Source organism: Culicoides brevitarsis, chromosome 1 (assembly GCF_036172545.1).
Source record: "Culicoides brevitarsis isolate CSIRO-B50_1 chromosome 1, AGI_CSIRO_Cbre_v1, whole genome shotgun sequence".
NCBI classification, from domain to species: Eukaryota; Metazoa; Arthropoda; class Insecta; order Diptera; family Ceratopogonidae; genus Culicoides; species Culicoides brevitarsis.
The window spans coordinates 20,600,715-20,625,602 of record NC_087085.1 but is presented as its reverse complement, the minus strand read 5'-3'; the positions used below and the strand labels follow the sequence as shown (position 1 = coordinate 20,625,602).

Here is a 24,888-nt window from a genome sequence, read left to right as displayed (position 1 = left end):
ATGTATTTTTGATACTTTTAAATTTTTATTTTTTTTTCAAAATAAAAAGAATGTTTAATTATTCTGTTTGAAAATATTTTTTTATTTAATTAAATATAAAAAAATTTAATTTTTTTTAAAATTTTTTTTTTTAATAAAAAATTTTTAAATTTTTTAAAATTTAAAATTTTTAAAATTTTAAATATTAAACCGCATTAAACTAAAATTTAAAAAAATAGTAAAAAATTTTTTTTTATTTAAAAAAATTTAAAATAAAATTAAAATAAAAAAAATATAATTTAATTTTCAAATAAATTAAAAAATTAAATAAATAAGGGCTATTTTATTTAAATGTTTTTTGGCATACTCTCAAATAAAAAAATATTGTAAAATTTTTGATACATATCAAACAAAAAAAGTTTTAAAAAAATTACCATTAAACTAAGATTTTCGAGAAAACTTTTGACTTCTTTGATCTTTTAAAATTGTCAATTGCATAAATCTCTTAAAATGTTCTTTGCATGTCCAAAAAAAAATCAAAAATAAGTAGAAAAGGTAAATCAATTTCCATAACAATAAGGAGAGCACCCACTTGATTTTTTTTTCTCTTGCTCCTAAGCTCTTGTAATGAATCTGCTATTTACCATCCTTCCTTTTTTGAAAGCCAATCGTCTTGTGTCCCAATATTAACCTTTGTCTATCATCATTATTATCGATCACGACACACATAAAAAAAGAAAGAAGCAGAAAGAGAAAAAATTGCCAGGTTTTAACCTTTTTTCAATCCCAAATAAAAAAAAACGAAGAAAAATTGGCAGACCATCGTTTGATGTTGGCGTAATGAGTAAATGGCAAGACAGTCAATCACTTGGTTGGGATGGGAACGAAAAATAATGATTTTCATGTCAAAATTTACCTTTTTTCGTGTACCTTTGGTACGAGAAATTGATGAAAGTTTGCATGGGAGTGACAGTTTTCACCTTAACTTTGATCTGATCTCCTTTTCGATTAAAAAACATTTTTTTCATTCGTCTTTTCTTATGCCAGTAACGTCAAAGTAAAGCAATTTCCTGAAGAAGTTAAAGTTAAAGAAAACAAAAAAAATGTTTAAACTATTTCCAATTCAAATAATTTGATTGGAAATAGATGAAAATACTTAAGGAAAAATAATAAAATGCATAAAAATGCACTTTAAAAACACACACAAAACAAAGATTGTTATAACAAAATAACGAATTTTGCATACAAATTGTTGTAAAAGTTTTCGTCTTTTAAATACGGAGCCATTGCTTTTAAATGCACGCCAATTTGAAAGCAATTGAAAAACTTTTCTTCTACGGCAATGAATTGCTTCAATTTGCTTACACGCTTAGCAATGCAAAACGGGAAAAACTTTCCAACAAAATGCGTACAATGAACTTTTCTTCAAATAGTTATTCTTATTATACACATTATTATTATTATTATTGGCATTGTTAGACGTAGTTAAATTTAATATATTATTAGTCAAACTTGATAAATTTTACGTTTCAATCACGTCACGATATGAGAAGGGAGGGGAAAATACGAGTTTGATGATGATAGAAGGAAAATAACAAGAATTTTTCAAACATTTATTGAATAACTTTGCTTTTTTTCATCGACGAAGAGGAAGTTTGTGCACGTAAAACAAGAGTTCGTGAAGAAAAATAAATTTCCAGACAGTGATGTGGCAGGAACTTTGATTTTTGATTGATTTTAACCAGCTTCGAAACTTTTTAAATGCATTTTAAAAAATTAACGGCCATTTTTGAATTGACGTTTATTTGACATAACAAAAATTTTTGTAAAAAAAAAACTAAAAAAAAGCAAACAAATTACAAGAAAATATCTGTTAAAGTATCATAAATCGTCCTTGTCTACAAGATTCTTGCCAATATATAGACAAACATTTTTTTGTATGTTTTTTTCATTTTGCTGTCATCTTTGCCATCCTTTTACTATAACATATACTCGTTGCGGCTTTTGCGGTTTCGTGGATATAATAAGAAATAAAAAAAACGGAATTTTTCTAGCACAAAAGCAAGAAGCAAACAAAACCATAATAATTCGTTTTACATCTTTTTATATATTTTTTACGAGAGTGTTCGCCTCTTTTTTATTATTATTTTCCATTTCTCTAGAACTTTTTCTTCTTTCTTTCTTTATTTTTTTCTCAGTGTAAAAATACAAAGAAGAGACGATGACGACGAAAACACACAATAAGCATTAAACACGTTATTTGTCTCTTCTACACGATTTCTACACGCAGCAAAAAAAAATATGAAGAAAGAATGAACGAGACTGCGATTTTTATTGAGAAAGAGCAAAAAGAAAAACGCGTTGGTGATGCTGCTGGGTGGTGTTGTTTACAAAGAGAAAAAAAAAGAAAGGAAGAAAAACAAAAAGTTTATTAACGCATATTGAGCTCGGTTTAATCTAAAAACGATTTAATTTTTTTCGGATTTTTTTTCCATCGCGATACTGAATATTAAAAGAAATTCCGGGAAAAATCGGAAATACCTATTTTAAGCCTATATCCGAGGTACATGTTGTGGTTCTTAAAAAGAAAAACACTTTTGAATTTTTTAGCGTTGTCAATGTTGCAGTATTGGTTTGAAGTACTCAACGAACTTTTTAACTTTTCATCAGGTCAACTTAAAATTAAATTCTAATCATGTACACATTTTACCTGATTTTATCATTTCATCGAAAGAGAAATGTGGCATGAGTGATGGAATTGTGTTAGTTAGGCCAAAAGTAGTCGAAAAAACTAAATTTTAAAATCTGGAATGAGCTTTTGAGGTTTTCCAAATTTTTTATTGGGGGTTTGGGAGTTTCAAAGTATCACTTTGATAGACCCAATCTCAATAAAAATACCAAAGCTCAATCTAGATTTTTGAATTTAGGTTTTTTCGACTACTTTAGGCCTAACTAACAGAAAATCAACCAAAAATGCTATGCCACATTTTTTCGATGAAATGATTTAATCGGATGATGTATGTAGTCTAGCAGCAGTTTCTCGTCAGCTTTTGTCATTGACCAAAATTCGCCCCTTTAAGTAAAGATTGGCCTGATGAGGGTCTTAAACATGGAACCACCATGATCTCTGGTGTGGTATTTATATCAGCACGTATCAATACTCCTATTTATGAACCTATTATTATTATTATTTATTTCAAAATTTCTTAGTTCTAGTTTTCCGGGAAAAATTACAAAAAAGGTGAGTCACCCACAGTGGCTTGGGAAGCCTCTCAAGTGGAGTGACTAGAAACAAACTCAATTTGTTTCCATTTCTTCTTAATCTCTGGCTTAAAAACTCTTTGTGACATTACTCTCTCGTGATTTCAATTCTCCACAACCTGAGATGTCATTCAGTTCATTCATTCATACATTTTGTCGAAGATCAGAAAATAAAGGTAAATGTTGATAAGAGCCAAGCATCGGCTTTCACGGTAACCCACCAACTGGCACGAAAAGAAAGACCTTTCATTAGACTCGAACTCTGGATTTATGATAATTTTGGCGACTTTCTGGATTATTCGTCATTATGTACTTAATTTTTGTCTCGCTGATCTGTGAAAAAAAGTGAAAAAATTTTGACTTGAGCTATTAATTTTTTTTTTATTAAAACTAAAATCCAAAATTTTAAAAAATTCACCGAAGCGTTTCAAAGTTCGTGAAATCATACTTACCAACCAATTGTTTCACAATGTGTGTGTGATAAATGATGTTTATGGTGAAAAAGTAAAACGTGACGTTATATAAAAGCTTTTGTCGCTTTCGTTCAACTTTCATTTCATTTTGCACAATGTGACTCTCCGCTAAAAGCAAGCAAATCTGTTTACCTTTTAAATACATTTTAGCGTCATCGTGGCTTCATTGTGCATCGACGAACACTACACATTTCTCCTGAAAAACAAAGGTTGCCTTTGATTAGGAACGTTCCTCGATGCGGTGAGAATTAAACAAAACGTGAACGGTGTTTTTTTTTGTTCATGATGGTGGCAAGGAATTGTTTGAAAATTAGACATGAATGGAAAGGATCAACTTTTGTTCCTCCTTTTATTACAATTATTCTGCATTTTAATAATACATTATTAATTGCAACTCAACTTCATTCTCTAGAGATAATTGTACACTTTGCCTACTTCTTTTTCATGTAAAATATTGTAAAGTTTGAACATGAAAGAGAGACGGAAAAAAATCATCCCACAATGAAAATACAAAAAAAAAATAGTCATTATTTCAAATTCTCTCAAGAGAGGGTATTTCTGCAAAAATCACTAGCGAACTGAAAAATTATTTTTAAAAAAATATTCAAACTATCATTATTTATTGCGTTTCGCTTTTCTTTAGTAACATTGAATGACTGAATTCCAAGAAATTCGCAGAATCTTTTTGTTTATTTAATTCAAGAAAAAAAAAAGATTTCGTGGAAAAACTTGATTCAATTTTTATTTTAAAGTTAAAGTCCCCTCGCTTGACAAAAGTAAAAATAAAAGAAAAAATTTGAATTTTCAAGACTTTATGAAGAAAAGAAAAGAAAAAGTTGCTCAAAAGTTTTCCGTTTTGTACTTGGTTGCGTGTACGCGACACTAACAAGGATTTTTAAAGAACAAAAGAAACTTAAATTTTAATTTACTTCAAGATTTTTTTGCAATTCATCCATTATCCAAGCCATACAAAAATAATTGAATTGTCTACTTTTTAATTGCAAAAGAACAAAGAAAAAAATTAAATATTAAAGCAAAAGTCAGAATAAAAAAAATGTGGCATGGTTAGAATTCTTTTTTTTTTCCTTCTTATTTTTTTTTCTTCTTATTTTGTTTGAATTTTTAATAAATTTTTCATTTCAATGGAAATGTGCACAGCAGAAATTTGACCTACTTACATCTCGGACTTGATTTTCTCGGAAAAAAATAATTTTTCTCAAACAATGAAATTTACTTACATTTTTTTTTCTCCTTCTTTTCCAGATGCGTTTGAGTGACTTTCTTCATTTGGTCCGGTCCATAATAAGTGGCAAGAGTTTGACAACGCCGCATGGGTGGTGGCCGCACGAAGCGACAAAACGTTTAGTTGTCTTAGTCGTAACGACATTAGCATTATTGTTTGCCCGTTTACAAATTATGGGATCACAGTTGCCTGTATTTACGAGGTAAGTCCAAATATACACATTCACAAAATAAATAATAATAATTGAATTAATTAATCATGGATATTTGCCTTTTTTTCGGGGTGATGGTGGATATTCGTGAGTTTTACTGACGCCCAAAAAAAAATATGAATGAAAGTTTGAAAAGTGACGCGAAAAAATTTGCTTGAGCGTATTTTGAGAATTTTTAAAAGTTTTTAATAAATGAAATTTTTGTTTATACTGAAAATCAAAAAAAAAAAATAAAATAATTTAATTAATTAAATTAAAATTAATTTTAAAAAATTTTAATTTAATTTAATTAATTTTTTTTTAATTTTTATTTTTAAAAAATTAAAATTAATTTTTAAAAATTAAAATTAATATTAAATTAAATTCATAAATTAAAAAAAATATATTAAAAAATTAAAAAAAAAAATTGTCAAATTTTTTGAAAGTCAAAATTTGTCTTGAAATTTATTTTTTTAAGACAAAAACCAATAAAACCACATTTTTCTAAAAAAAATTATCAAAATGCGGCGAAAATGTTCATGAAACAAAATTTTCTGTCGTCACACTTTTTGCTCCATACACGAATACATTCCGTTACGTTGTTGTCCTTTTTTTCAACAATATTTAACACAAATAACGAGGTTTGCAGCAATAGTTGTGTCATTTCTCGGTATTTGACACACGCTACGAGGCCTATATCGAATGTGTAACAACCATTAAATATTTTGTTCCATTACAGATGTGAAATGCCTGGTGCCTCTGTGAATGTTCAAAAGCGTGCGGGGTCATATAAATAACGATTAGGTCAATAAAATATAACAATAAATACACAACACACACACAGAAAAAAAAGTTTTTTTCAACACGCAGCGCAACGCGTGCAATGGGTGCGTGAAAATCTAATATCTCGTCGAATGCCGTGTTTGTACAAGTAAAAGCAGCTTAGCAGTTATCTCTCTGGGTCAAAGCATCATTGTTACGTTACATGGCATTCCGTATATGGAAGACGATTATATTTTATGGAATATTAAAACGGGTAAAAAGGTCTCATATTCCGTCGTTGCGCCGCTAGATACAGCAATAAAAGTTCAAACTGATAACGGTTCATGCTGTTTTTAGTGTGCAAAAATGCTAGGGAAATGATGTTTAATGGGTTTTTGGAACACATTTGAGCTGAGTAATAATTTGGGAAAATCCCGTCGATGTGTCGTGTTCGAACAAATATTGGATGTGTTTTGAACTTTTATGGTCGAAACATTAAAAATTTACCGATTTTTCTTGTTTTAGCTATTTTCATTCACTAAAAAAAATACAATTAAAATTTAAAAAAAAAATTATTTTTTTTTAATGAATTAATTAAATTCTGGATCAAAAAATTTTTAAAAAACTTTTTACCAGAATTTTTTTACAAATTTTTATTTTATTTTATTTATTATTATTATTTTATTTTGCCAAAAAATGAAATTTTAGTGATTTTTTATTTTTACAATATTTTAAAAATATATTTCTGTATAAAAACCTTTAATTAATTAATTTTTCTTATTTTTTACATTTTATAATTTTTTAAAATGCAAAATTATTATTTTTAATTAATTATTCTTGATAATATTTAATAAATATTTATTTCAGCTTAAATTTCTCAGAATATGTAGAAACGTGAAAATATTAGAAAAAAAAATTTTTTTTCACAATTTTTTTGATGCAGTGATTTTATTTTATTAAATTCTTGGAAAAGCTAAAAAATGCATTTAATATTTGGCGAATTATTTTTTTTCTCATAGATTTTAATTTATTTATTTATTCAATTGCCCTAAAAGAACTTTATTTTTATTTGTTCAATTTATTTTAACATTTAATGAATGAAAACTGTTGCTCCTGGCAATAAGCTGCTTTCCGAACAAACTGTCAATTGATCAACAAATGCAAACTGCGCAACATTTCTTGGAAATTTGTAATCATTCATGTTTCAATTTTTTCCATTATTCTGTCAAAGAATCCCCATTGATCCGATTATCGTTTATTTTAATGCCATGCAGCGCAACATGGCAGATTAAAATATTGTTTTCGATAACGAATCACAGTTATTCAACGAAAATTTTCATTTCTTGGAAATCCAATTACAGAACAACATTGAAACACCAACCAAAAATTGTCACCAAGGAACGTTATTTATTACATTTTAATGAATTTAATCAATATAGCTGCCGCGTTACATAATCTTGTCCCGATCACGCTAATTTCATGTCACTCAATGCGCGCATCAAATATCAATAAATTAAACAAAACACAAAAAAAAACTATTAATGTGTCCGATGAGTATCTAAATGACAATTTAATTGAGAAACAAAACTTTATCATTAACGAACGCTTCGTGTTTGTAAAATTATATAGTGTCGTTGTTATTATTTATTATCGGTTCCACTGGTTCGTTAGTTGGTAATTGATAAAGTTTTACAAAACAAAAAAAAATATTCTTTTCCCTCTTTTCACGAGGCACATTATGTGCAATCCGTCCATAAAATTTAACGGTCAGTTTTACGACGAAAACGGTATAAAAAATAAATAGTAAATTGCTTTATTACAGTGGAATTGTACGAAATACGCGCATCATAAAAGCAACTTGTTTTATTGTTATTTGTGTAATTGTATGATTATGCAGATTAAAAGGTGCAAGGTCGACATAAAAAATTAGGCGTGTGAAAAGGGTTGTGGATGGCAAATTTATTTTTCATTAATTTAATTGTTATTTTTGTACTGTTGGAGATGAATTTTTTGTGAAAAGACTTTTTTTTTGCTTAATGAAGAAATTGAATGTTATTTTTTATTCATTAAAAAAAATAACAAATCAGAAAACTTTAAATCAAGCTTTAAACGTAAAATATTTAAAAAGGTAAAAAAAAATATATAATTTTATTAAATTTACATATTTAATTATATTCTTTATCATTTATTTACTTTTTTTTATTTTATTTAAAATAAAAATCATTATTTACAATAAATTTCAATCACTGTTAAATGCTGAAAATATTTTTTAAAAAATATTTAAAATAAGCTTTATAAAATATTAAAGAATAAATTTATAATGTAAAAAATTTTAATTTAGCAAACACCAAATTTTCAACAGTTTTATTCAATTCACAAATTTCATATTTTTTACTATTAATTTATTTTTTATATTATTTTCTATTTATTCAATCCTATTTCATTATATTTTTATTAATTTATATATTTTTTTATTTATTTTAAAGTTATTTAATTAAATTATTAAATAAAAATAAAAAATATTTTGTAATTTAAAAAAAAAGAAAGCTATTCTTTTCTTTTTTCTCAAAAAATTTTAATTAAAAAAAATATTTTTGAAAAATTTGAAATAAAAAAATTTTAAGAAAATTAAAATTTTTAATGTTAAAATATTTTTCTTTGATTTTTTCAATTATATTAATTTATTTTATTTTTGAATTTTTGAAATTAATTGGATTTAAAAAACTTTTCAAAATTTTCAAAGAACAATCCAATCAAATTGAGTGATTTCTCCATCCACTCTAATCACCTTTGCATCCATTTCTCATTATTAATTAAACTCACCCTTGCAATAAAAATAATAATATGATAAAAAAAAATTTCCATTCTCCATCAAATATTTACTTTTCATACAACCTGCCCAACGCTCGCCAGCACAATATGTTTGTCCGCATATGTTCGAATCATGTGAATGAATAATAAATATGCACAAATAAAATTATAAAGTATGATATAATAATAAGTGGGTGCACCAAAATACAAACGTTGGCTCGACCTCTCTTGCAGAATTTAAAAATTTACGTCGTTCGCTACCCCGCATCGTTGCAGCAAAACAAACAGCTCGACGTGAGGCACACGAGTAAATTTGCTGATAAAGATAAATAAGACCGACCTGGAATTGAAATGAATATGAAAAAAAGGAGTAAACAAGAAAATTTTAATAGAATTACATTACAGTTGTTATGTTACAATAATTTGATAATTATATGAAGAAAAAAAAACGTTAACAAACGTATTGAGGGAAATTCCCCATTATGAATACGAAGGAATATGATAATTTTGATGCATACCCTCATATTATAAATTATGACTAGCATTGATAATAATAGGATCAAATACACACTCGACTCTACTCGATTCAGTTTGTCATCAAAAACAGACGACACGCAGCAGTTTCGTTCGTTCCCTCTAATAATAATAACGAGAATATAATGCTATTATCGTTAATATTACAATTATAAAATCCTTTTGTCCTTGTGCTCCGCGCTGTTTTCCTACTGATAAAATGTTCAAAAACAGTCCAAATATGCTTTGCTGCTCCCATGGCGGCGACTACACTGCATAAATTTTGATAATACACTAATAATAACAATGCGCGGCGAATACGAGGACAGGAATAACAACGAGACTAATCAAATTATTCCATTGCTGTCTGAAGCACGCATTCGTGCCGTTGACATTGTCGAATCGAGAGCAACGGCAGGTTCAATGCCAAATAAATCTTTTTGCAGAGGGATAAATTTCAAGTAGATTTAACTTCAAACAAAAGGCAATAAAGCACATAAATAACTAAAAGGAGAGTTTTCTAGCAAGAAATTTGCCAGGTATTTTCATTTCAAATCGGATTTCAACAAGATATTTGTTTGTCTAACTCTGTTCTCCGGTTGTGTCTCTCAAAATTTCATCTGCAAACAAAGATTAAAGTTTCCCTTTGTATGCAATTAGGAGATTAAATAACAAAATCTACTCTTTGAAGGTTTTTTGTTCAGCTTACAAATAAATATTTGGAGTGTCTGTGAGGAAATGAACAAAATAATCACCAATTAGTCACTATCAGGAAGCCTCTGATTTAGCCATAAATAAATATTGAGAGACCAAAGAGAGAGAGAAATATTTAAAAGTTTATTAGCCTGTGAAAGACGATGGCTTTATGAAAAAAATTTGGTTTTTCAAATTAATATTTATTGAAACTGATTTTTATTGATGTCATTAGTTTTGCGACCGTGGAACGACTGAAGGTTACCAACCACCCAGTGGGAAATTTGTGCTTTTTTTATACCCTCAGTCAGTTTTAGCTCTCTTCTCCATAAAAGGTCGTTGTTTTCTTAAGTTGTAGGTCATGGGACGTAGTTCAAAAGCATTGCAAATATAACTATGAACGAACATACAACAGTTAGTTTGACGGTCCCTCACAGTCTGCATATCGATTAAATTCAGGCGATGCTTCGTTCTTTTTCCAGCCCGAATTTCGGAGACAAAAAATGAGGAACTGTTTTTGCACAGGTTCTAGTAATTAGGTTTTTTTTGTTGAAAAGGCATCCAAATCAAGATTCCGTAATTCCGGAGAGAACAAAGAGCGATTTGATAGCTAATACAGACATGGAAAAAGTTTATTTTTTCCCGGGAACCAAACTTTTCAATTTTGTTGGTTTACCCCAAGATGATGAAAAAAATCAAATTTAGTCAATTTTATACATTTTTTAAGTAATTCAAAATTTTCAATTTTTTTTAAAATTTCCCTTTTTCTCTTCAAAATTCATATTTCTTTACAGGTTTTTGTAAAGATCTGATGCAACGGTTCCCAAGGTAGAATTTTTCTCAAAATCAGCTAATATGTCTTCAAACTCTTTGCCAAATCGCTTATGAGTCTTATGAATTTGTCTTACAGACAATAATGTCAACATGTTTGCTAAAGGTCAATTTCTCGTCGAGTCTCGTTGTGCCACTGTCAATAATAAACTAAAAGCGGATCAAGTCAAACTTATTGAATCCAATCCACAGTAACTTGAGCCATCTTTTCCACGAAACTTTCTCTCATCTCAATTCCATCAATCATATTCCGGAATAAAAAAAAATCTCGAAAAATACCGCGCAAATCAACATTCCACTTAATTTACGCATTCCGACGAGCGATAAAAAATACTTTTCCATTTTTCAAATTTATTTTTCTCCATCGTACCGATTTTCAATTCAATTTCAATAAAAAATAATAATAAAAAACAACAACATGTATCGTATCCCTTTACACTCCCGCTCACATATACGACACACAAAAAAGTAATTAAAATCGGAAACATTCACTTCTGAAATATGATGACGCATTGATGCATGCCCAGATTTACAATTATCATCATCCGGGGGAAAAATATCATATGGCAAAATATTTATCCAAAGTACACAAAAACACTCCATATACGGTGCACTCTGAAACGATTCCGAGAGAGAAAAGTTGTTTAAATTAATGTTTTTTTTTTGTCGCGTTCGCTTGATTTTTATTATTATCTGCGAAACACATCAGCCAAAAATATTTTAAATCGTATTAAAATCAGTCTTTTTTTTCGCGATCCGCACACAAAATTTTAGTTCGTTCAATTGTGACAGAAAAAAAATGGCATTGAATTTATTTCATTCATTGGACAAATAAAACCCGGGAAATCGAATCACTGTTTTTGTGATGTTTTATTTAACCATCCAATAAAACAACATGCAAAAAAAGGATTTTTTTTATTCCGCGAAAGTTGTTCAACAAAGTTATCGAGAATTTATAATTGTTTTTTATTATGAAAAATTTTTTGTCTGCCCCCGTTGTATCCATAGATAGAATTTTAATGCACTTTTTTGTTGCATCGCCGTTGATTGTTGATGCAGTTTCCAATAATTTGCATAATTAATTAAAAATATGAACGAGATCCAGTGATAACGATTTTTTTTTTGCCAGATTTACAGCGCAAAAATTCATGAGTTTGCATAATTTATTTATATGATTCTTGTTTTTTGTTCACTCCTCATGTAATTGTAAGTGAACTTTGGACCGATATTTATTGGAATTCCAAAAGGAACATTTGTCAAAAAATTGTTCGCCCTTTCAAATGAAGCGCAATTATTCATTCGAAACGCCGCAATTAATCATCCCATGTGAGATTTTAGCGAGGCGCGCACCTTAGTTGCCGATGAAATTTTCTCCCCCCTTGATGATTATCGACCGTTTATGCCAGACAGGACATTTCTCGCAATAATTACATGGAGCAACAAATTAATTACAAAATCCCCGATATTTAATTATAACAACAATCATTTATCAAATTCGGGATCATTTGTAACGAAAATTTTAGTGCAACCCGTGAATTTGATGTAAAACATTTTTGTGTTAAATATTTTTGCAATATTTATTAATTAAATGTTGTTAATGTTGTTTTTCCTCCATGCGTGGGAGACTCGTTTAAAAATTCATGGAAACAAAAAATATTCGACCAGTGGGGATATCATTATTATTTGTTGTGAACATATGCGTCGTACTCATGCATAAAATTCATACGCAAATATGCAATTCCCGGTAAATACCCGTGGAGAGAGAAAAAAAGACAAAAACTTTTATTTATTGGATTATAATAGCCAGACATGTGACACCGAAAGTCCTTCCATGAACGATAGCAAAAACAGGCCTTAATTTGGATAGACGAAAAAAAATGTATTAGAGAATGAGAAGAAACAAAGGATAAAAAAGCATTAAAAATATAATATAAAGTGAAATAGGATTGAGTGGGATTACGGTGTGAATTCGTGGATAGAGAAAAAAGTTTTAGGATGACCTCTAAAGAATTCAAAGTGATGGCAATGGATTTGTTAGTGCACGTGAAATTGACAGGAGAAATACAATAAATTAAATTGCGAAAATTAAGTGTTTCGCAACTAATTTTTACTGGAGGGAGCTGAGTGAATTTTAAGGGCACCTGCTTCCACAGTATATAGTACGATCATCGGCTCCATTCAGGGATGATAGTGCAAGCCACTATCATATCCCTCTCAATAAAAAAGTACAATTTGAAACTCAATCAAAAACTGCCAGTTTTTAGAACATCCAATGTCTTCTGATACTTTTAGGCTGAAACAAATATAGCGGTCCGAATCGGTCCGTATTTTCATTTATAGGGCGAAAAATGTAACAGCGTTTTAGCCATACACGACAAAGTTTTTTTTATAATAATGTTTTTCGTATTCGAGCACAAATATTGTATTGTTCAGATAAATCAGGGCGAGCATTTGAAGGCACTTTCAGAAAACTCAGACTTAGTAGCAAGTCTCTCGGCTTTCAGGCAAACTCCTAGACATGTTGTTCCAACTGAGCAAAACGAAATGGCATAGTATCCGGAATGACCTTTGGTATGTGAGCATTTAGATTCCCAGGTCTACGGGCGAAAACTCTGAAGAAAATTTTGAAGCAATTTTTTGGTCGTCTTCAATCTCAGTTCCGTGAATTCTGCTTACTTTTAGCTCATCGCATATAAAGCTCGTGAAGTAATCGAATTTTTTTGGAGCAGCATATTCTTAGTAAATACTTACAAGAGCTGGCTCTATTTCACCTTGTTAATTAATAGATGAGTTTGCAAATAAAATGCCGTCTACATGCATAAATGTATCTTGTGGAGTCATTTTTGAGTCTATTGAACAAAAAAAAAAATAAAAATTTTATAAGTTAGTGGCTTTCAAAATAAAAAATTAAATTCAAAAAATTAAAAATAATTTTTTTAGTAAATTTTAATTTAATTTTAAATTTTTTAATTTTAAAGTTGCGAAACATAAACTTTTCACAGTTTCAGCAGACGATTGAGTTGCTTGCTCGTCTGAGAGATAATTGGACGACCTGTATCATGAGTAATTAATGAACATTTTTTATATAGGAATGAATAGTTTTGTTGTTTGTCTGTCTCTATTCTCACTTGATTTTGTCCATTTCAAACAAAGTGACGTATGCACATTGAATTGACATAAAAGTTTTTAGAGATCACTTTTGATAAAAATAAATCAAAAAAAAAAGTTTAAAAAACTTTATGAATGTAATTTTTTGTTTTAAATTAGAAAAACGAATTCGGACTATCTATTCAAAACAAAATTTGAGTTTCATTCAATTTTCAGAATGAAAGCCCCTGGATATAATTTTCAAATAGAAATCATGTGAAAAAGCACTAAATCAGGAAAAATGCCGTTAACGACAACTTCTATCAGTCTTTTTTTTTTTGTCGTTCAATTTGTTTTGTGGACTTGCAGTGATAGATTAGCCTAACAAACTATTTTTTCGTATTTTTAGCAAAAAAAAGTGTTTTATTGCTTTTTTCTTCGTTCATGTGTTTCTCAATAAATTTCCAAACATTGTCAAGGTTAATCCTTTAGTCAATTAGTTGGCAACAAAACACCATCGCAAGCGACAAACGAAAAAAAAGTGCAAATATTCCCTCAATATAAGAGGCTTAACTATTTTTATACTCACACATTTTTCTTTCTGTCCCGTTTACAGATTTGATAATCCAGCATCTGTGTCAGCAACGCCAGCCCGGCAATTAACGTACAACTATTTAGCATCTGTAAATTTATGGTTATTGTTGTTCCCATGCGATTTATGTTGCGACTGGACAATGGGCACGGTGCCGCTGGTGGAATCAATAACGGATGTCCGAAACATCGGAACGCTAGCGGCCTATTTGCTAATTGGCACACTTGTGTGGGTCTCCCTGACGCACGAGAACCGACAGAAGGCTGGTGTCGTGATAATGGTAAATATTTTACTTTTTTAATAAAAAAAATGAGAAATTAATTTTTTACCTTTTTAGGGTCTCGCATTGATGATTCTCCCCTTCCTGCCAGCGTCAAACTTGTTCTTCCCCGTGGGATTTGTGATAGCCGAACGTGTTTTGTACATGCCCTCCATGGGATTTTGCATCTTAGTGGCCTACGGATTTCATTTACTTTCCGAAAGGTGGTCCAAGAAATGCACCTGGAGCCTCTTGGGGATATTATTGCTCTCACATTCCCTCAAAACGTACAACCGAAATCTCGATTGGGAGAACGAATACACGATTTTCATGTCGGGCTTGAAGGTGAATCAGCGAAATGCGAAACTTTTCAACAACGTTGGACATGCCCTCGAAGCCGAAGGTGATTTTGTGACAGCCTTGCAGTATTTCCACAAAGCCGTCGAAGTGCAGGAGGACGATGTGGGGGCACACATCAATGTCGGGCGGACATACAATCACCTCAAGATGTTCAAGGAGGCGGAAGAGGCATATTTAAGAGCAAAAGCTCTCTTGCCTAAAGCCAAGCCTGGCGAATCGTATCAGGCACGCATCGCACCGAACCACCTCAATGTGTTCCTTAATCTTGCCAACCTCATTTCCAAGAACCACACACGCCTCGAGGAAGCTGACATGTTGTATCGGCAAGCCATCAGCATGCGAGCCGACTACACGCAGGCCTACATCAATCGCGGCGATATTTTGATCAAATTAAATCGCACCAAAGAGGCGCAGGAAGTGTACGAGCGCGCATTACTCTATGACAGCACAAACCCCGACATTTATTACAACGTAAGTTTTTTTCTTTTTGCTCCAAATCTGATAATACAATTTCCTGGCATTAAATCACGCAACTGCACCGCTTTTATTCAAATTACCTCGTGTTAATTAAATTCCATTATGTACTTTGCATAATCTTTCGGAACGTTGACGACGACGACATACCTGTAGAACTCTCGAGCAAAAACTTTAAAATTGTTTTTTTTTGCGAAACTTTTACCGCAACAAAATCAGTTCACTTTTTGCATGCATTTTAATTTCTGCGGCAAGAAATTTTCTACATGTCAGATTTTTATCGACCTCATGACAAAAAATTAGAAATGAGCAGAACCATTTCAGGGTTAATTAAACAAACTTTCATATCGATCCACTCCGGTTTGACTGAAAAAAAGACAAAAAAAATTAAAACGCATGAAAAAAAAAGTTAAATGTTACTTTATATTTTTAATTAAATTAACATTCCCCTCAAATCTCAATTAAACTATGCCCTGTCCCGGCAACATGCGTTGTGTTATAGCGAGGAATTTGCAACACCACACAACCACAAATTATGTGAATTTTTGTTTCCGTTTCCGGATTTTTCTCTCTAATTCTCTCTCTTTTTGTCCCGTTTTTTTTTCTACCTTCCTCTAGCGATCACACACATGTCCAAACTAATTATTGTGCCATTTAAAATTTAACATGGCTCATGAAAAAAATAACAACTCGTCGTCGTTGTGTGGTAGCAAAAAAAACGTTTTTTTGTATCCTAATTTGAATATGCATACAATGGAAAATTATCTGGACAAACAGCTCTCTGTGATATTTAAAACTATATTATGTGCATGAAAAAGTGATTTTTGTTAAACCTGAGCGAACGTGTCGTTGTTGTCATTTTTTTTCGTTGTATATTGTGTCATGAGAGACAGAAAAAAATGCAGGGAAAACTATTTTTACCTAGAATTGTTGTTTTTTAAAAAAATATAAAAAGCAGCGAAAAAATGGTATAATAACATTTAACGATAATGGATGCAGAGTTATTTTTTTAACTGCTGGCACAGATTTGGTTCTTTTTGAATAAAATAAATAAATAAAAATGAAACCAAATATCAAATGAAATTAAATGTGAAACAAATAAAAAAGTGGTAATGAAAGCTAATGGTGTGGAATATAATTCTCAGTCGTTATTTGTTTGGGATTTTTATTTTTTTTTTCACGATCATCCAGTTTTTTTTTTAAATGACAAAGTGAGTCAATTTTAATTAATATTATTTGGTTAATCGATTTTTTTATTATTTTATTTTATTTATAAAAGCTTCTGAAAATTTTCGATGAAAGAAGAAGAAAATTTTTTTACAAGAAAAAAATTTATAATTTGAAAAAAATTAATTTTAAATAAAAACGATGATTTTTAAGGAATTTGATAAATAAAGTTTCAACAAAAAAATAAATTTAATTTTTTAATTTAATTAATTAAAAACTTTTCTTATTAAAACTTTGATAATTTAATTTTTTTAAAATAAACTTTTCAAATAAAACAAATAATAATAAAAAATTTTGACATAAAAAAGGATTCAGTTTTTTGAAAAAAAAAAAAAAAATTCTTTATCGATAATAATCGATATTTTGAAACATTAAATAAATTTAAGCAAATTAATTTTTTGTAAATTTTTTAAAATTTTTTATTTAATTAAAAATAAAAAATTAAAGATTAAAATTAATTTAGGCCGCTCCAAATTTTTTTTGAACTTTTTGTCCCATGCCCCATTTCAAAAGTCGAAAATCCAATGGGGCAAAATAAAATTTGGCAACTTTCCAAAATCGCTGTTTGTCGAGGTTAGAGGGATGATGTGTATATGAAAATTGTTCAGTTTCAAGGCGCATCTTCAATTTTTTCATATTTTTTCAAGTAATTTTTTCAATTTTGAAAAATTTTTGTATTGAAAATCGTATTCTAACATGAATTTTCTTCGTTAAATTTTTTTTTTTTTTAAATTATTTTCCAAAATTTTTGACAGTTTTTTTTACGAAATTTTTTTGTTTAAATTCTTAACTTGAAATACTCTGAGATAAATTTTAAATTATCAAATTTCAATGTAGATACCATAAAATCAACTATAATATTGATTTATCACAAAAAACTGTTAATTTTGTCATTTTGTATGAAACAGTATTTCAAATTTTTTTTTTATTTTTTTTTTAATTTTTAAAAAAATTTTTGGGACAAAAAGTTCGAAATAAATTTGGAGCGGCCTTAAATTAAAAATTAATTAATCAAAATAAAAAAAAAAATTAAATAATTTTCATCAAATTATGTCTATAAATTAAATCAAAATTAATTTTTTTTTATAAATTGGTTAATTAAAAATTTATTACCTTAATTAATTACCTATTAAGAAAATAAATTTTAATTTAAAATTGCTAACTTAGGAATTTTATTTTTATTGATTTTTTTTCTAATTATTTTTAGTAATTTTGAAATTCGAAAAACGATTAAAGTCAATAATATTTCGATAAAATTTTTGTAATCAAATTTAACTTTAATAAATTTTGATCAAACAACTGCTTCGAGGAATCTGCTTGAAAATCATTAAAATTCAAATTTCACGTTAGCCACTGTCTGTCTAAAAATATTATTACGAAATCAACATCATTACTGAAAATAATTACAATCGCACCGAGCCATATGCGTTTGCTATCCATGAATTTTACATAAATTAAGAGTGCTAATCCTTTCCACTGCTACACTCTTCGTCCGTCGGTCGGGTTTCCGCTCGCACTTGTAGCACTAAAATGTAGCGCTCTAATTATTCAAAAGCATCTGACTGATGCATTTTTATCATCATCATCATCATCGACGTTGCCCGTCGTGTGTAAAATATGCAAATGATTGCCACAAGCTGATAGTTCAATGCCACGTTCCGTATGCTAACCGCACTGGCATGGCATTCATTCACTATTCATTGGGGCATATTAACATATTAGCTACGTCCACCGATTTTCCCCGTGAATTTTTAATGAATTTCGCTCCCCTGCGTGAAATTCCTCGTCATTCCGACTAAATGTAAATAAATAACCGCATCTTTCACAAAATTTTATTTTTTGCCGAGCAATTGGTGCGAATGACACAACTTTAATAATAATGACGATAATAATCGTCATCGCACAACTTTTCGTCGAAGGAGAGGAAAAAAAAACGGAAGTTTTCGCAATTTCTATCATCGTCGTCATCATTATACTCATAACTTTTCTCTCGTGTCTCTCGGTCGCTTGCCATGCCATGGAACTTCTTGTTGTACATTTCCTGTATTATTTTAAAATTATGCTTCCATAAGATAATTACTTCATGTCTCCCTCGTTCTTGTCTGTTTCTTTCTTTCGTCTAACGAGGAAAAAACGATGACACAAGGACATTTCCTTTTTTGTTTATTTATATTCGCAGAAAAAGTCTCGAGTCTACCACAACAACTTTGAAGAAAATTGTCGAAAAAGAATCGTTTAAAAAAAAAAGTTTTTTCCATTCGGGAAAACATAACAAGAGAAACTTTTTTTTATCATAATTTTCTTGGCCTACGCTCAATTTTTTTTGTGATTCTCAGCCTTGATGATTATTACTTTGATTTCTATCAACGGTGGAGACGTCTGGTCCTTTGTACATTAATTTTGCAGTTTTGTGATTTAAATGTTTCCTTTTCACTTCTTTCCTTTCCTTTCTTTCTGTTTCTTTTCTGAAAAATGAGAAACAATAATATTTATAACAAAAACTTATTTATATTTCATTGTTATTTCTTTGCTACGAACAACAGCTGGGCGTTGTATTTCTCGAACAAGGCAAGGCATCGCAGGCATTAGCATATTTGGACAAAGCATTGGAATTCGATCCAGAACATGAGCAGGCATTGTTAAACTCTGCCATTTTGTTGCAAGAACTTGGACGGGCGGAATTGCGAAAAATTGCAAGAGAACGTTTGCTCAAACTTTTAGCAAAAGATGGTAAAAAACTATTTTTTTTTCTCTTACTTTTCAAAACTTTTCTCTAATATTTTTTTTTTATTTTTGTTTCATGTAAATAGAAGACAACGAACGAGTTTACTTCAACTTGGGCATGTTGGCGATGGACGATCACAAGACGGAGGAAGCGGAACATTGGTTTAGGCGTGCCGTACATCTCAAAATTGACTTCCGGAGTGCGTTATTTAATCTAGCGTTGCTCCTGGCAGACGATCACCGTCCATTGGAGGCTGCTCCATTCCTGAATCAGCTCGTCAAACATCATCCGGACCATACAAAGGGGTTAATTTTGCTTGGCGATATTTATATTAATAATATTAAGGATTTGGATGCGGCGGAAAATGTAAGTTTTTATTAAATTTTGAAACAAGAAAGAGCTTTTGTCGAAAAAGTAGGTTTTTTCCGGATATTAGACATTTTTTCCCAAAACTATTTTAATTTAATTTTTTTTTATTTTTGATTTCTATAAAAATTAATGATTTTTAAAAAAAATATGACTGATTTTCAATATTTTTGTTATTTTGAACTTATTCAAATCTTAAATATTTTTATTTAATTCATTAAGTTAATTAATAAAGTTGCTTTTTTTTGAAAAGTTGAAAAATAGAAATTTAAATTGGATAAAAAAAATAGTTAAAAATTTCATCTAAAAAAAGAACAGAAATCTATTGAAAAAAATTTAAATAAATTTTTCCACCAAAAACAGTAATTTTTCCTGGATTTTAACATGAATTTTCTCTTTTTATATAAATTTTTCATAAATTTACTAAATTTTTCTTTAAAAATTTTAATAGCTATTTTTCTAATTTTTTAATTATTTTTAAAATCAAAATATTAAGAAAAAAAGTCAAAATAAAATTAAACGACCCAAAAAAAAATAATAGAGATAAAAATTTTTTGTACAAAACAAATTTTTTTTTAATAAAATCCATATTTTTGTATTATTTCGTTAAAAAAAAAAAAAAAAAAAAAATCAATAATCAATATTAAAATTTTAAATAAGAAATATTTTTTTTAAAAAGGGAAAAATTTTGAATAAATTTACAAAGGCCTCGCTAACTTTTTATCAGATTCTCGGATTAGAAATTTTTTTCTCACTCGTTCCCCGTAACTCTTGATTAAAGTCAACATACGGACAAATCCTAATTGACACACAAAGCTCCTTTCTCTGTTCCGCTGCCAACTACACAACACAGTGATACTAATTCAATTTTCTCTCTAATTCCATTTCATTCCATGTTACACCACCGACAGTGTTACAAACGCATTCTCCAATTAGATCCCGTCAATATACAGGGTTTGCACAATCTATGTGTGGTTTATGTGGAACGTGGTAAATTAGCGCAAGCTCAGGCATGTTTATCGCATGCACACCAACTTGCACCGTCGGAGGACTACATTCTGAAGCATTTGCAAATTGTGCAGACACGTATCACGCGTCTTCGCGCCTCAGCTGGCATGGAAAAGGAAAAGGAAATTGCATTTGCGGACTTTGATCCGATGGAGTTTGGGGGCGGTGTAGCGATCGACATCAACACCATCATCATGAACAACGAAAAAACGCTAATTGGAGCCGCCGAGAAAGCAGCAAAGGCATCAAAAAACGAAAAACCCTCGAATTTCGGCAGTGGTTTTGTCGCAGCGAGCGTCCTTCCGAATGCCCCGGCAACGGGCACCAGCAGCTTTAGTGGCAGCAAAAAGGCACATCTTCCGCCCACGGCACCACAGTCCTCCCAAATTGCCGAGCCAATTTTCATCGAGTCCGAAACGATGTCGTCGCGCATCCACAACGACTACCACTATCGTCCGAGCAACAGTAACAGCAACAATGGCGGCACACCGATGAGTCGCAACATCAACAGCAATTTCCACTACAACCGAAAAGTTATCAAGAGCATCGTTAATCATCAGCAACATGTGCCGAGTTCGCGCAAAGCGAGACAACAACAACTTGGCGCGGACTTGGATGATCCGTCGTCCGGCATGTCATAGCATCAAATTATAAATCAGAAATTCAAAAAAATTATTGATTTGTATTGAGTTTGTTGATAACAATCATGTAATAAAATGAAGATTTTGTAATGAATTATGACAGATAAGAGACAGATAATCACGTTGACGGCTTTTCATGCCGCAAAAAAAGACATGAAGCGAAATGATAATAATAAATTATGAAAAAAAAGACAAAATTGATGAAGATTAAATAAATTGATAAAAATACTTCGTTCGTTGCGTGAATAATTTAAAAAAAAAATAATTTTTTTTATAAATTAAATTAATTTTTTAAGTAATTGATACTAATTAAAATTTTTTATAAAACTTTTCACGCAAGAGACATCAACATGGCTGTAAAATGATATTTAAAGTAACTAATAAAGATACTTAATTTTTTTACAAATAATTTCCTATAATTAAAATTAATTCATTATCAATTTTTGAATTATTTAAAAAAATAATATATTAAAAAAAATAATTAAAACTTATTTTTAATGAAAAACTATAAAATAAACTCGTAGAAAGAAAAAAGAGTACTTAAAAGACTGTATTTTTAATGTAATAAAAAAAACTATAATTTAACTAAAAAATATATATAAAAAATAAAATGTTTATGAAATATTAATAAAAATAAATAAAATAATTAATAAAGATGATAAACACATAAAAATACAACTTTAACTATTTTTTTAAAAGAATAAACAAAAAAAAAATAATAAAAAATTAACAGTAGAAAAATGTATACAAAATTAATAAAAAAAAAGTTTAGAACAAAAAATGCCAAACCTTTCATTCAAAATAAAAATTAATTTTCCAAAAAAAGGCACACAACTCAAATTCCAATAAAACAATACAATTATAGAAAAAAAATCATTTCAAGAAAAAAAAATATAAATAAAAAGGTGCCTTGTGTAAATTTTTAGCTCTAATTAAATCACTGTATCTATAAAAAAAATTATATTCATAAGAAACTGTAAATTCAAACAAGAACAGTCAGTCCCTTTACCTTTTTACGAGAAATGATAAACTTTTAACTGTCTAAAAAAATAAATCTATATAAAAAAGCTGTTTCCCGATTTCTTCCCTCTCTGTGCGTCGTCTAGTGAATTAATTTGTTATTAAATAAAAATACTAAAAAAATCTCAAAAAATATATATGAAATTCTGTTAATAAAAATAAAGATATATAAAATGAAATTAATTGAGATTCTGTAAAAAAACAAAAAAAAATGATAGAAAAATGTTTTAAACCTAAATAAATATAAGATAGTTGTATAGATGATAGAATTAAAGAAAGATACTAAGTGAGTACTTAACATGAAAAAAAAAACAAAATAAGATGTACTTAAAATACTACAAAAAAAGTAAAATTATAGTAGAGATAATTATTATTATTACATAAAAAATATATATTTAGTTATAAATAATAATAATTATTATTGTAAATAAAAGTGATGATAAAAGAGATTTTATTACTCGCAAAACTTTTCTGTTGTAAAAGTAGAGAAATCTATCATTATATTATGATGCGATGAAAAACTTTGATTTGTATGAAAAATGAACAGAAATGAAATGAAAAGACGAATAAAAGTGAAGTTGTATACTTAATCTTATACAAAAAAAAAAGAAATATGAAGTAAACAAGTTTGTTTTATTTGTAATTATGATTTTATGAAATCACTGAAATTCGTGGAATTGTTATGGCAATAACAATTAAGTTGAAGTTTGTTTGTTTCCAGCGATGAAAAAATAATTCGTTTTAATTAAATTTTCTACAAAAACAATATAAATTTATGGAAAATTTGGTAAAAAAATGTTCAACAAGTTTGAAGTAAATATTTTAATAGCACAAGGTAAGTTGTATAAAAAATAGAGGTCAAATTTAAGATTTTAAATTTAATTCAAAATAACAATTAGAAAAATGTTTGTTACTTATTAATTTTTTTTCAAGAGCCTATTTATATAATTCTGATTCTAATTACTGTTACTGTTTTGGTAAATATTAAAAATTTCGTTAAATTTAAAACGTGGTCTTTTTATTTATATTTTTTTTTATCAAAAAAATTAATTTTCATTTTTTTATGTTATTTTTCAATTAATTTTTTATTTTTATGACATATTCTTAAAACGAGTTTGATATTTATTTATTTTCCAAACGCTCAACAGGAAAGAGCCTTTAGCAATAAAAGAATTTTTTTTTTTGGGGTAAAAAAGCCATCGAAAAACGTTCTCCGGCATAAAAAAACCCATCTTTTCAATACAATACAATAAATCACTAAATTCTCGGAGTCCAGGAGTTCTGCTTCTTCGGTTCTTTGGCCCAGTTTGGTAGTGAGATTTGAGTTACAGATGACATCACATAAGACATGAAAAGATACAAGAAGAACAAAAATCCACCAGCGATTGGGCCAGCCAATAGTTATAAATTTTAAAAACATATTTAAAGTTCCAAAATTTATATTTTTATTAATTTTTGTCCTTTTAAAAAATTAAATTTACAATGAAATTCTACAAACTAACAATAAAACTTCACTTTGTTTATTGTTCGTCTAACAATTTAATTTTAATTGACAACACGAAATAATAATTTAAATTGTTTTGAAATATTTCTAATCATTTATTTTTAGTAATGCATAAATAAATACTGAAAACATAAACAGCGAAAAAGTAAATAAAAACAAAGAAATGTCAAAAGTTACCACTTTTGCTCTCCGAGCATACAACTTCTTAATAGAGACATCAACGGCCCGGGTATTTTTGTATGATGGCTCTCGAGACGGATCCGATTCTAAAACCTAAAAATGATCAAATTCAAGGAAAAACAAAATTTTTTAATATATAATAAACTCTGATTAAAAATTGGAAAATGTTGACTTCTTCGATTATTTTTCATTTTAAAAATTTAATTTGAATTTTTTGAAAAAAAAAATCTTTTAAAATACCCGGAACGGTTCTTTCAAAAGAACTGGAAAATCGTTCCTTCCTCAGAACCGGAAAATTCGGAACCGGGATCGGAGTCTCTACTTTTCAAGGTTTATCAATATTTTCATTTGAGGTGCATTGACTCTCTCTTTCTCCGTCGCACTCTCGTGTAGCAATAATCAATTGCCATGCCAGTTGAACGACGATCAAGTCCGATCACAATACTGCCTCGTGCCCTTTTTGTTTACGCTGAATATGTTTAATTCTCTCTCAATTCCGATTCATTTTATTTATCTGAATGGCAAATTCCTAATAATAATAAATTTATTGCGCGGAGTTGTTACAAAAACATGTTTTTTACGGAATTTTTTTGAATGAACGCATTAACATATGCTTGTAATTTTAGATTTAACGTAACCTTAATATGTCAAATCGATTATTTAAAGAAGATTTTTCCTCCTACGCAGTT

At 29.1% G+C, this 24,888-nt stretch overlaps 1 protein-coding gene and 1 long non-coding RNA gene across 2 annotated transcripts in view; one reads left to right on the top strand and one right to left on the bottom strand.

Annotated features, from left to right (window-relative positions):
* LOC134837177 (protein O-mannosyl-transferase Tmtc3) overlaps positions 1-21,541 on the top strand; it is a 97,643-nt gene extending 76,102 nt beyond the window's left edge. The window contains exons 7-12 of the mRNA XM_063852532.1: positions 4,977-5,158; positions 14,460-14,715; positions 14,773-15,525; positions 19,299-19,485; positions 19,566-19,846; positions 20,758-21,541. Of these exons, the coding sequence (XP_063708602.1) occupies positions 4,977-5,158; positions 14,460-14,715; positions 14,773-15,525; positions 19,299-19,485; positions 19,566-19,846; positions 20,758-21,495 (2,397 nt within the window). The 3' untranslated portion in view covers positions 21,496-21,541. The remainder of the gene's footprint in view (positions 1-4,976; positions 5,159-14,459; positions 14,716-14,772; positions 15,526-19,298; positions 19,486-19,565; positions 19,847-20,757) is intronic.
* Positions 21,542-23,787: 2,246 nt separating this feature from the next.
* On the bottom strand, positions 23,788-24,566 carry LOC134827711 (uncharacterized). Its single transcript, XR_010161810.1, has 3 exons — positions 24,440-24,566; positions 24,197-24,292; positions 23,788-23,810 (listed from the first exon to the last, which is right to left on the bottom strand). It is a non-coding gene; the product is annotated as an uncharacterized LOC134827711 (long non-coding RNA).
* Between the last annotated feature and the right edge of the window lie 322 nt (positions 24,567-24,888).